Source organism: Pieris rapae, chromosome 18, assembly GCF_905147795.1.
Source record: "Pieris rapae chromosome 18, ilPieRapa1.1, whole genome shotgun sequence".
Taxonomy (NCBI): Eukaryota; Metazoa; Arthropoda; class Insecta; order Lepidoptera; family Pieridae; genus Pieris; species Pieris rapae.
This window is the reverse complement of record NC_059526.1, coordinates 8889539-8903773: the sequence shown is the minus strand read 5'-3', so window position 1 is coordinate 8903773 and position 14235 is coordinate 8889539. Positions and strand designations below refer to the sequence as shown.

At 31.6% G+C, this 14235-nt stretch overlaps 1 protein-coding gene across 1 annotated transcript; it reads left to right on the top strand.

Annotated features, from left to right (window-relative positions):
* Positions 1-1682: 1682 nt before the first annotated feature.
* Positions 1683-6549, top strand: LOC110999603 (MAGE-like protein 2). The gene is made up of 3 exons (XM_022268738.2): positions 1683-1749; positions 4629-4727; positions 6032-6549. The coding sequence occupies exons 1-3, from the start codon at positions 1729-1731 to the stop codon at positions 6494-6496; spliced, it is 585 nt and encodes a 194-aa protein (XP_022124430.2). The 5' UTR covers positions 1683-1728; the 3' UTR covers positions 6497-6549.
* Positions 6550-14235: the final 7686 nt, after the last annotated feature.

Sequence of the window (14235 nt, the reverse complement as noted above, 5' to 3'; positions counted from 1 at the left end):
CACTTTTGTTTTATAATATAATTAGTGTATAAACTATTCGTACATATTGATAATAAATAAACCAGTGCCGCTGAAACCATTGGTATTGGCCTCAGATATCTGTTTTGTTCTGATTTTTTTTAATTCTAATATATAAGTGTTGATTACAAACGACGTCGCCTTTTTGTTGTATTCACGATGTTTTCCTGCAGTGTTAGAAAGCAACTCGCACATATACAGAAAGAAAATTGCTGCACAGCCAGGTTTGAATCTACGACCTCAAGGATGAGAATCGCACAGTTAATAACATATACTTTATTAAGTTGACATTATAGTTCCCCAGTGCTGATTTATTTATTCCTACTTCTAGAAATTCTACTGAAAGTTGTGTATCCAGTTAGCGCTAAGTTATTTTGCCTACGATATCATATAACTGTGATATTGATTGATGATTGTCGTAACATCATTCATCGTTCTGTAACACACACCTGCGACTTCTTGTTGTCATGGAATTACGGGAATAAGTCTAAAACGTCTGTTATGTGTAATAATTCCTAAGATTTTGGTGCTCTAATCATTTATTTTATTTTCATTTATATAACTTGAGATTTCAAGTCCAAGTTGGAGGTACTAAATAATATAATCCGTTTAAGTAGTTTTAATTCAATTTTTAGTATTCGCGTTTACCAAAAACTGTAGTTACAAGTATATGGAACCATTTTAGTTTCTGATTATTATTTTTCTCTATAATTTTTTTAGTATTTTGCATTTGATATTGTACATTGATGTAGTAAGCTATTCTTAACTCAGCTCTTTTGCTGTTCACGTAAAATCATCAAACAATTTTTAAGCTTTTGCAATAATTCTCTCTATAGGTATGTATAGATAGTTTTGTAGTCTTTCTTTCGACATCCAACATCCTTGTTTAAATCAACAGTGGAATCTTTTTTGGAATATTCAGTAATTTCAAAAATGACTGTGTTTTATTATTTCCACGGATCAAAGATTTGATAAAATATTTGGGAATAATAGCTTTTCTTTTGAACTCTACAATATAGCAAATCAATCCCATCAAGAGCAAGTTATCATAATTCAGGCAGTCCTTATTTCACATAGAGAATTAATTGGGCCAAGTTACCACCGATGACTTTAAATAATAGCCATAGTAACTCTTCCATTCTTGGCGAATCCTTTTTTTCTATTGATAAAAAAAGGGATTGAGGGTCTATCTATCCGCTTAGCTCCTTCTTTATCATACTTTAAATCTCTACTGTACCCACCGACAAGCGATACCTGTCAACATCATACCCTTGAAATAATTTGCGTGATTAATGTGTCGTACTCATTGTCTACTTATGTTTTAGTAATTACTTTTTTCTTACAGTGGTTGCCTGGAAGAAATCGCTCGAAAGCGATGGTCCGTTGCCATCTTTTTATTTAAACTTTTCAATTTTGCTGGTTTCTTTCAATGACATGGTTAATAAATTAATATTAGGCATTTTAATTAAAACAAATATGTTTATAGTCTTTATTAATTGGTTCCTATATTATCTAATTAAAAATAACAACAAAGAATGTAACAGTATTATACAAATAAGTGAAGGTAAGATTGGTTCTAGTTACATCGGCCATACCTAGATAATTTTATAAAAAGAGAATTTAAAGTCACCTGTCACTTTAGTATAAAATGGCGCGCGAAAATATTATGACATCACTAAGTTACTCCAGTTTCTAGAGAATTAATCGAAAATGTACGTGTTGAAGGCATATGTAAGTTAAAATATATTATTTTTAACATCAAAACACGACATTAGTAACAGTATATGTATATATATTTTTAAATATTAAAGAATTAACCCACGAAGATTCTTTGTAACATAAACAATTAATATAGAGGTCGTATTCTAGTTTAACAAATTTAACGCAAAAGTAGTGATTTATCCTAAAAACTAACGCTACTTGATAGAACAAGGATTTTCGTTTAGTTTGCATTTTACTAGCCAAGCGCGTTTCCTGACGTAACTTATTTATAACTGTAACAATAAAAGATACTTAAAGCAACAAATTACTCTCGAGCGCCAAATAAAAGACTGTTTACACTTTCAAGTGAACCGCACAAAAAGACTGCAATAAGCCTTCTTCAAACAGGCGATTTTTAGTTAACTTTGACTATTCATCACACCATTTAGTGGAGTTTTGACTGAGTGTTGGTTCTGGTACTATAAAAGTGAAGTTTTAAACTGTTGAATAATAATCATAAAAAAAATTATTTTTATCTTCAATATATGTCTGACATAATTTTTATTATTTTTTACAATATGGAATCCAAACATCCTTAAATCTCTTTTATGCGGTTACTATAAGCCTAAATTTTGTATAACAATAACATTTTATTTCTTAGGAATTCATAATACTTGTGATATATTACGCAAACGGTTTTGCAAAGTGCAGCCTTCTCAAGTTTGACGGAGGCTTTAGCCATACGTTTAACGGGCACGTTTTATAGCAGACAATGCATCAACAACATCCGACACTCGTGCCCAACTGTAAAAAGCTTAGCGTGTAAACTGTAAACATAGGGACCGATATCACGAACGGAGAGGCGGATTTTTGTGGTTTTAAACTAGATTTGTGGCGATTTATTGCGCTGAGCTGTAGAATTGGTTAATTTTAGTTTTATAAAACTGCAGCTAAAAATGAAATAAGCACAGTAAGTTAGCATCGCGTTTTTTATAAACCAATTTTTGTATCAAAGCCAAATTTAAACAAAATGTTAACGATTTCAAAATAGATAAATCATCGATACACGTCTATTAACGACCTAAATGGAGATCATATCTAAAATATACAGTATTTACTTTCGTGTGCTTTATTGATCAAAATGTTTTTCATTGCTGTAAAAGGCTAGAATTTAGAATCCTTTTAAAGAAATGAATATTCTACATTTATCCTTAACGCTAAATAAATAAAAAGTTAAAATAGACGCAGCGTTCCAATCGCACAGTATATCGAAGTACACAACATGATTTATTGGCAATGTGGTGGCTGACTCCTGAACACCATTTGCGGCAAAATAAATGATCAAGGAGAATATTAGCTTGTACGGAATTGACTTCAAGATAAAGTTTAAACATTTTATTTTCTAACGTAAAAATAGGGTGTAAGTTTTATGCTTATATTGGTGTTACTAAACGATTAGAGTTTAGTAAGAACAAGATACAGAAGACAAAGTAGTCCTACCATGACTTTGGCAAGTATTTGACGCTACTGCGATAAATATTTCTATAAAATTTTCAGTTTTGTGTCTAAACTGTAAATTGTACAATGGTGAGTTTTCAGAAGAATTGTTCGGGTTGATCCCCCTTCCCTCATTTCAACACTGTACCAGCCGTTCATCAACATCACTTTTGCGAACTAGCGAACTGTGGAATGGACTCCCGGTTAGGGGCTTCCGTAAGGGATACGATCTCGAATTATTCAAAATTCGAGTTTTCTCCTCTATCAAAGGCCGGCAACGAACCTGCTAAATATGGGCGTCTATGGGTCGCGATACCTGCCCTTTTTCGTCGTCCCGTTTTTTCCACTATTATATATTATTTTTTATTTTTATAAAAAGTATGCTACATATTTTTATATCTTTATCTTACGTAAACGAGAGAGATTAATCTCTCTCGTTTACGACTTTACTTTTCTAATCTATCTAATCTATGACTTATGAGATGCCAACTTAATGATTCCCACCTACGGCCATTTTCTCACCGATAATTTTTTTGTCCTGAATTATGTCTCAGTGTCACCGATTATAACATAACTAATAATATATAAAATGTTATTTAGCAATAAACATCTCATAGGAGTCACGATTAATATTCTATAGAGAAATGGTTGAATGAAATTTTATTTGTATACACTGATTGTATTTATAAACAGACACAAAGAATTAATAATAAAATATGGATATACAAAGTGACCATATATTTTATGATAAAACACATATAATATAAAGCGCGTGAAGTGTATGTATTGCCGTAAAATTTACCCGTTATGTGAAATACGACTGTATGGAACTGTTTTATTCGTACCACAATGTAAAATAATGCTTTTAAACAAATAAGCGATATACTGGTTGACCCGAACTTGGTTAGATAGTCTTAATAATTATAGTGAATACTTTTATATGGCTCAGTGGTTAACCCGATATATTTTGGGTTGTTAAAAATGGTTGTTCTTGTTTTAAAATAGTATCCATGAGTTCAGTACAGGATATAAATAAGTATAGGAGAGGCTTTAGCGTGCGACACTCATCCCTGAGGTCGTAGGTTCGAACCCCGGCTGTGCACCAATGGACTTCCTTTCTATGTGCTCAGTCAACATTCACTCGAGCAGCCAAGGAAAATATCGTTAGGAAATCGGTTTGCCTAAGACCCAAGTCGACAGCGTATGTCAGGCACAGGAGGCTGATCACCCACTTGCCTATAGGCAAGATCTTATAAGATTGGCAAATGATTATGAAACAGATACTGAGGCACTAAAAAGGTTGTTTAAATTTATTTATTTTACAGGAATACATAATTTTAAGAAATGTAATAAAATATTTATAATGATTAAAGTTAAGATTAAAGACATAACCTATTTATTTTACGTTGCAGATATTGTGTGGGGGTCTGTCGCTTTGCTTCGCAGCATCACAGCAATGGGTGCCTTACAACAACTTGGAGTCGTTTTTGAAACAGCAACAGGACCAACAGGTAACCTCCTGTTGAATATTTATTTTCTACAAGAATTAAAAAATACTTCATAATATTCTCTGTGTAATCATAAAAACAATACTAACCATATAATTGCTATCGCTAGGTATTCTATAGAAACGAACCGAGCAAATACTATTCGTTCTTCGCATATTGAGCCCGGGAAAGTGTGACAAAGTAAACATTGAGCTATGTTTATTACTATTTCAAGAATATGTATATTAGAAAATAAATCAATTAGTAATCAGTGTTTCGTGGTGATACGATATTCAAATGTTTAAAAAATTGTTTAGATTTCTAACGTACGGTTATTCGACTTTCGTAGTTCAAGCACAGTTTAAATATTAAAAATAACTTAATATGGGTTCCCCATGGAACTTAACCAATCCATATTAAGTTATTTTTAGTTATTGTTAGCTGATTAAATTTAACAACGGTGATCTTTATTTCAGTTCGAAGAATTGTCGCGACGGTATCTTAAGCTAAAAAAATAAACTTACTCTTTTAATAATATAAAATAACATTACAATACAGAGTAGGTAAAATACAAAAGAACTAAAACGCTTCAACCTCAATAAGATTTTAAACGATATAAAATTACTTCCACCGCCGTGTTTTATTCAGTTCTATTACACAATTCTTTTCATAAGGCTTGTGTAATCGGACAATGGTTATCGAATGCGAAAAGTAAAAATGTTTTTATCTGTAGCGGCGGACATTTTATTTTTTCGTTGTAAAGGCGCGAAATGATTCGTGAGAACGAATTAATTTTATCGTTTTTTATGAACACAATATTGAATTTAAGGTTTTTAATTTAAACAATTTTAAAAGGTAGATTTAAACTTAGTATCATAATAGTCCTACTAATAGACATATAGTACAGTAATATTTTATTTACGTAATGCAAATTCCTAGAAAAAAAGAACAATAATAATATAGTACATAAAAACTTAAATGAAAAGATGATGCTTTACCTCTATAGGTTTTCATAAAGCTTTATGAAACTTAAAATCGCTTGGAATCAAGAAGCGGAAGTAATTAAAATATCTGATACCTAATCCGCTGTTTTGCTAGTAATTTTAATATATTTTAAAATTTGTAATATTTATGTTTACCATAGAAAATATTAGAACAGATAGCTTGTAACATAGAATACCGTAGAAATATATTTTGTATAATGTTACCAGATAAATTCACTTGAATAAATGTATAAGATTTTATGATTTTTTAGCCTGGTTTCTTCTTGATTATATGTGATGACAACATTATAGCACCTACAACTATAAATGTATTATGATTTACAGTTGCAACCCAGCGAATATTCGGGACACGATTTCAGCAGTGATGGATCAGATTATTCTCACTTCGGTGGTCACAATCTCCAGTCACAATCCTATCCAGTCCACCAACACGTCGAGGAAGAGAATCCAGAACCGATTAAGCATTACAAAGAAGTAATTGTCCCTTTACCAAAGAACGTTGAGTTCAAAGTCAACCAACCGATACTGATACCGGTGCCACATCCGATTCCAATCCAGGTACCGGTACCGAAAGCGGTTGTGATACCAATTATTAAGGAGGTGTCGATTCCGGTGGAGAAATCCGTACCGTATCCAGTGGAAAGGACAGTGCACGTGCCCAAGATTAAGGAAGTACCATTCGAAGTTGTCAAACACATAATTGTACCGGTTGAAAAACCGGTTCCATTCAAGGTGCCTGTGTATGAAACTATAATTCATACTAAAAAGGGCTCCCACAAGATTCGTTGATTCTATATCGTTACTGTTGATTTACCTATTTTATATTGTTATCTAGTTTTTAAGTGTACATATTAAATTTGTTTTGTTATTATTTTGTTTTCTTTGAATGTACCTTATTGAAGAATTTCGATTTAAAGCTTGACTTAAATCTGGTTTCGATAAAACAATTTTCTACAACGATGTTTTAAATCCTCAAGCGTTGTGAACGTATAATTTATTATACGGACACTAATCTACCTATATTCTAGTATTATTTCTGACTTGCCATTCTCTGTGAGTGTTTGCGGTAAATGTTGTGGACCAAAGATAATTTGCTATTCTTCCGTGCTAACCATTATTGACCAGACCAAATTCTCTCAGACTCGCCAGCCATGCCGGCTTCCGTAACTCATGTTGAGATATTGTAAAACTTCGTTAATCCGAATCCAAGTATAATTCACGATTCAGGGAGCTCCTCCCCACTTGCATAGCTTAATAGTTTTTCTCGACTATACGTATGTGAAAAGTAAGGGGGTAAGAAACTGTTGTTTTAAAACGTACGTAAGGAGTTTAATTTATGGGCAAAGATTTTTTGGTAATTGTATAAAAATACTTTTGTCTCAAATTGCAACTTATGTATAAAAGTTTTATAAAAGTATTCTTAAGTATAATTTGGCCTTTGTATGCTGTAAATGAATCGGGTCATTTCACTAATAGCCACATATTGTATCTGTCATTTATATTAGTATATGTAATGACATATAATAAAATATCGCGCTGCACGTGAATATTTAACAATTATTATTTACACCGTATTCACACAAGATGATAATCGTAAAGGTAACCGATGTATTAAATTAACTGAATAGAAGAATAAAATACGTTTTTCCAATTCAAATTCCTCGAGAAAATACGGTTGAGAAAAATCCATCGTGTCGTGTTGGATACGCTTTATATGACACGAAACGATATTGGTAAAATCTGATATTCTGATACGATAATTAATTGATTGAATTATAAACATAGACAATTATTTTAAATGTATCTTCTGAAGGTCACTGTTATAATTAGATATTTAGTATTTTCAGTTGGCAGTAGTTATTAGACACAAAGCATTCTGCGTTTTTCTTTTAAAGGTTTGCTTTTTACTTTTTATGTGTTTTTTTGTAAGTGTAAGATTCTTATTTTTTGTATCGATATGCCCTTTATAGCAAAAGCATCCTCCAAATCTCGCCATTCCGGTCTGCACTGTGTTCTACTCTCCTTTCTTGCGTTTATTGTAGCTTGGGCAGTTCAGTACCGTACCTCTAGCCATATTTTCCGCATACTTCCATTTAAGTTTATTTATTTTAGTGCTGATATATTACAAGTTAATTTTATTCAAATATAAATACAGAAATGTGCTTGATCTTCTTGCACTTAACAGTCGTTTATCATCCGATACGACTTCTAATTTTTGTCGTTATGTATAAAGGCAGACAAGCTCATACGGCCGGAATCTAATATAAGTGGAATTCAAGACATTTCTAATAGGACAGCGACAAAACTGTAAAAGCTTTTATTTTAATACGACTAGTAATTTGGTCTCCCGTGTGCATTGGAATCGAATGCGTTATTCAATACATCTTTAAAACGGTCTCATTGGGTCTCTTGCTTATCTAAAAAAAAATTAATGGTAATTCCATATTTTCTTTAAATTACTCATTAATTCACTTTTAGATATTACGTAAAGTTCGTATTTGCAGGTAGTATTAAGAACCAAATGTTAACATTATAATTAAAACCAAAAAAGATTACGACATTTATGTTATTTTTTTTTCACATCTTTTTTTTAATAATAATAATAATTTATTTATTGCAAGAATATGGTAGAAAATGTTAAGGTGGTACAATCGTAAGTCGTTCGCATATTCTGCCACACACAGACACACTACCTTGCCATGATAGTCACTTGAAAGCTTATGCTTTCTAAGCCTTTTATCAAACATTAAATAGTTTCGGTAGAAGTCTTGTTCTGTATAGTCACTGCAAAGTCAAGAGCCTTCGTAAATCTCAATAAGTCTACACAAGGCGACATCCTCAAATTCAAATTGAGAACACGTTATTTCCTTAAGCAACACTATTGTCCAATAACCGGATATTAAGAGGAAGTTCTATCTGTCTCTGTTTCCTGTCACACAGACACACCCGGATATTGGTTCCCGACACCCTAAGTAGCTTTGTTGGTCATGGGATTAGTGACGCGGGAAAATTGGATTTAGAAATTTGTTACTATTTATTATTCATTTATTAAATTAATTTCATGTTATATATATCTTTCGAAAGGACTTTCCTATTCCGTATTACTAAAGCGACTTAGTATTTGTAAGTTTTTAGTAGTGTATAATATATATAATTATATATAAAGATTTGTTGGCGTAAAAAGAACTTTATATTTAGCAAGTAAATTTTTGTCAAAAACATTATTATTTTACTAATAAAGGATATTATAGATATTTTATTTGATATACTAGTGGTTCATTGCGCATTACTATGCGTCAAGAAATCAATACATTTTACTAAATGCATACGAAATTGAGTTTATCATGAAAATATATCTTAACAAACAACGCACTTCATGCATCATATTCTGCGTAGATTTGTAAGCCTCTATAAAAACAAGATCATTCGTAAAAAATATTTCCAGAACTACATTTATCAAAACCTCATTAGTGCTGAGAATGGAGCCCACATCCCTTGTTACGTAATATAATATAGAATACGTAAGCCACTCGTATACAGCCTTTATTCCGACACCGTGGTAATGTTAACGCGTGCGTGTAAAGATATCTAGAATGAGTTTAATACAGGGACGGACTCGACTAAACATTAAAAGGTCCGAAGAAAAATTGTGGAATGATTTGAGGTGTATTGATTACTTTTAATATTGAATTTTATATCAGAGCCTCCCGTGTTTATAAGTAATATCATCGTTTATGGTTACAGTGCAGGAAATAAGGTGGTAATAATAAATAAGGTGTTCAAAGGACATAGGTAGAATTACTATCAAAATACTGTATAGAATAGTTCCAGGGCTTCCAGGGTGGAAAAAAGGAAAATTGTGTTCTGAAACGCCTTTTATTGTGAATTGATTACCATTTAAAACAATAAAATTTTAGTAAATGTACTCTAAATACATATGATAACAAATTTAAGTAAAATTACGTACAACAACAAAACATGTGATTTGGATCTCTGCCATTATTTTAGATTATAAGCTAAGTTTATAGTTATTAATAACCAATAATAATTACCATTAGTGTGTTACGATGTTTCAATAAAAATAAATCGCTTTAAGTGTGAAAGGGAGGGGCACATGGGAAGAGGAACAAGAAAATACTAAACTGGTGCCCAAGTCACAACAAACGCAAAATAGCACAACAAGTTAGAAGGTTGATAGACCAAATTAAATAAATACCCTGACACAGAGAGTGGCACACGTGTAGAAAGGATTTGGAGGAGACCTTTGCAAATTGGAACACAAAAATAATGAGATAGAGACATAAATATATCTAAATGTATCTGAAATAAAAGGCTATTTTATATAAACGCTATTCTGTAATAAATGGCTAAGCTATTAGTATATTTATTATTCATTATTATAATGGTGATAAAAATCGACTGTTGCCTTTACACTCAGTTAACTAGGCGTTAAATGTGATGAGATTGAGATGAAATATAAACACCTTTTAAATATGATCTAAAATATTTATTTTATATATTCACGAAACGGGGGGAAGCCATTACACATTTTTAGAAGCTTCATTGACAAGACAATCACTATAACTATATCAGGGCCCCTGTAGACGTAGCTGCGGTCCTGGCTATGAAGCAAAACGTATTATAACGGCAAAAAATTAAATGACGCGACAAAGTGGACTCTCTCGCCGCTACATTAAGTTTCCTCAAGATAATCGCTACAAAATATGTGCGTCGACTTATAAACTAGTTTTCTCAGGAACATATGAGTCAGTGTGGCTAAATATATAACCATGAGCTTCGATAAGAGTATTTTAATTTAGTGTAGCTTGGTACGGCGTAAATTCTTAAAAAATAAAACCTGGAATGGAACATTAAGGCCTGGTTGGATTTTGTAAAACCCATGTTTAAAACTATTGTTTCTGTTAAGCTATGACTAAAGATGACTAATGACGCATGGGTTTATCCATAGATAACCAAGCCAAATCCTTAGTATCAAGTGTGTGAACACTACTAAACTCTAGATAACCTAGGGTTTATTTTAGTAGTGTTCACACACTAATTGATACATGACATTCCAGATATATTTTAAGATACCCAAAGACTCCTTGTCTTGAAATATTTGAAATTAGCTGGTACGTAACCATTCATACGTAATTCTTTTTTAATTTTTCATAAAAAATAAGTTAATTGTTTAAATATTTTAATGAGTTAAAGTCTATTGTTGGTAACATAAGTATATTAAATAATTACAATTAAGGCAATTAAATATAAACAAATATGTATTTAAAAAATAACAAACAGACATATAACGTATGCTGGTGGTAACATATTTAGTAAATGTATGTACCAAATGAAATATACGATATAAAGCAAATAGAATAACAATTTTTTATTATTTACTATCAATAGCCTTAAATACTTCGGTTTCCTTAACATTTGTGTATAACAGTCTTTGTATAAGTAGGTAATTGGGTGATATAGTCCGTGCTTTTGTCTCTTCCTCGACTAAACGCTCAGTTAAAATATTGTCACCATATTTCTTGAACACTTCGTCTCTTCCATGATAATGACGGAATAACATTAACACACAACGGATAACAACGAATGATATCAATGTCACTAATACACAGAATATTGCGTAACGCCACCACATTTTGAAATTTTCCAATTCCAATGTTTTTTTTAGTTTCATACATTCATAGGAATCGTCTGTATTCGTTAGTTGCAGCACAGTAGATAACTTAAACAGCCATTTAATTTGCAAAGAAACAAATCAAAGAGAGTGAACAGATAATTACGTTCCAATTTTGAATATACGACGCAACACTGAACTCTCTGTTCAAAAGTAATTTAAAAATTTATTTTTGATTTAATTTGTTATTTATATTCGACACGTCTCGCGTTGTGAGGTGTGTTTACGAACTAAATGTGTTTGTTATTGTTTTCCTTTTGAGATGTCGAACCTTGAAAAAAACAGGAAAACTTGTGACATTGATTGTATAGTAAGTATAGGAGGTAAAGCTTATGTTGTGGATTATAGAGTAAAGGAAATAAGTGTACCATTCGTGTTCATTGTAATCTGATTTATAATTAAGCTTTTCCCAACGGCTATTATTCAATTTTTGGGTCAATAAACAAATTATTCTCTAACACAATAAAACCGTTAACATTGCATTTTAATTTTAAAACAAATACCTGTCTCAGGATTCCCAATTAAAATTTAGCTTTTGTTTTAAATTGTTTACAGTAACTTCTTATATTAATTTTGTGAGAGTGAGTGTGTCGGTGCATATCAGTGAGTGTGTGGGTGTAATGTATCTTCAACTCTGCATAAGGTGTGTTCAGGAGCCAAATCTTTAACATTTTTTTAAAATTAAGTTGAGCTGTTTCATATTAAGCAGCCTATGTAATGTAGATGTAGTCTCCCTGCATATATCGTCTGTCGGGGTCAATCCTCATTGTATGACCGACGTCAACATCCCTATTTTTATACAGAAAACATTAAAATATAAATTACTCGTGTATATTCAGCCTACAGCTTATCTATATCATAACAATTAGTATGCAGTCCACGCTAACTAAGCGCATAGCTCGAGACGGCTAACGAATACCAATCGATATATTAGTGGTCTAATGGATTAGGCTCTGGTGTATGATACTCAGCTTCCTAAAATACTGGTTCCTATAATTAACGGATGGTTTTGCTCTAATTAGATTTAAATATAAAAGATATGTAAAGCTATTCTTGAAGTGCTTTCAAGTAATTTTCAATTACTATCAAAATATTGGCACATTAATTAAATAAGAGTAAAAACTAAATCAATGTAAAAGAAACAGATATAATAAATATATACACTAAAACTGTAGTTAATACAGTGTAGTGTTCCAAACAATAGGTAACGATCTTTACCATGTGAGATGTAAATCAAAATTCCTTGTTTTCAAGTAAAAAATGGGTTTAATTTTATCAAAAAGAACTTTTTGTATTAAAATATTCATAGCACAAACCTTCATCATGAACATACCCCACAATAGACACACTTACTTTCACATCATCACAACCAAATACAGTATTACGTGTTTAATCATTTTTTCCTTTGGTAAATACTTGAAGGTTTTTTGTATATGTTCATTTCATCTTTGGCTATTTCGTATAATTATTTTTTTGTATATTATTAATGTGTCATCTGGGAATAAGAAATAAATAAAAAGAGAATGGAGGAGAGCAGGTTTACATTACAACGGTTATTTTATTATTAATTAATTAAAACATGGAGAAGGTAATCTAATAATTTCCCGAAATAGTCATGACTTTAAAACTGATTGATAAAATTAAATAATAATTATTTGTAACTGTTTTATTAATACTATGCAAGACGTATATATATATTTTTAAATATAGTAGAAATAATTGTATTTCCATATTCCTCACAGAAACCCTTGGCGCTTCATACGTCATGAATTTAGTCATTTATGTTAAATAATCAGTTAGAAAGAATACGCAAATGACAGCTCATTTCCCTCGGGACAAATACTGCTCCTGAATAAAATATGCAATATTAAATTACGTATTCGCCACATAATGCCATGTTATCATAGAAAATGCAATACCTCGCTGTAATGTCCTACTTCTACGATCTCTGTGACGCTAAACATCGCTACTAATTGTTCTCGAGCGCAACATTAAATGCGCACGGAATTCGAATATTTTCATATGTTGCGGTGGCAGAATTAAGTTCCAGGTCCTAAAGCTTTTACATTAAATCAATTTCATAATTTAATATTATTAAGGATTTGTTACTGAAATAAATTAGATAAAGTCACGGCACGTCATAAATGATAATCTCTATAAATAAAGGATGCTGTATGATTGTAACTTACAAGAATGAATTAAGATTTAATTGACAATATTAGCTTGAAAAGTTGTAGCCTAACATAGAAACAACCTTTTTGAGATAGAATTTAATATCCTTTCGAGATGAATAAAACGATTTTAACGGTGATAAGAGTTTTACAGTACGATTTGTCGTAAGCCTTAAAATTATCTCTTCATCAGCGCCAAATTTTGTCCAGCGTGCATTCTCTTGAGAACTGAGAACAGAAAAGGCACTAGGGAAAACGATGGATGTGGAAGCAATTCGATATACAAGCTATGGAGTTTTGCCATCGTCTTCATTGAATTGTGCCACGGTGCATTGTCTGTATGAAACATCACATTATTCTTCTTCAAATGGAGCGGTTATTCCACGTTTTTGTCCTTCAAACGCTCCAATAACGCTACCACTTCACTTGCTCTTGCACGTAATTTTTTATGCGTATAATAAGTCTTTGGAAAAAATTTCGCAAGAATAATGCACTTACTTGACTACAGCTTCTTATCATCAATCATTAGTAGTAATTTTCCATTATTAATATCATTTGACAGGTATAAGTAAAACCTGTATATCATATACAGCTGCTTTCTTCGTGTGTTTGTTCTTATTTTGTGGTCCAAAAAAACTGTTAAATAATTACCAAAACTATTTTAT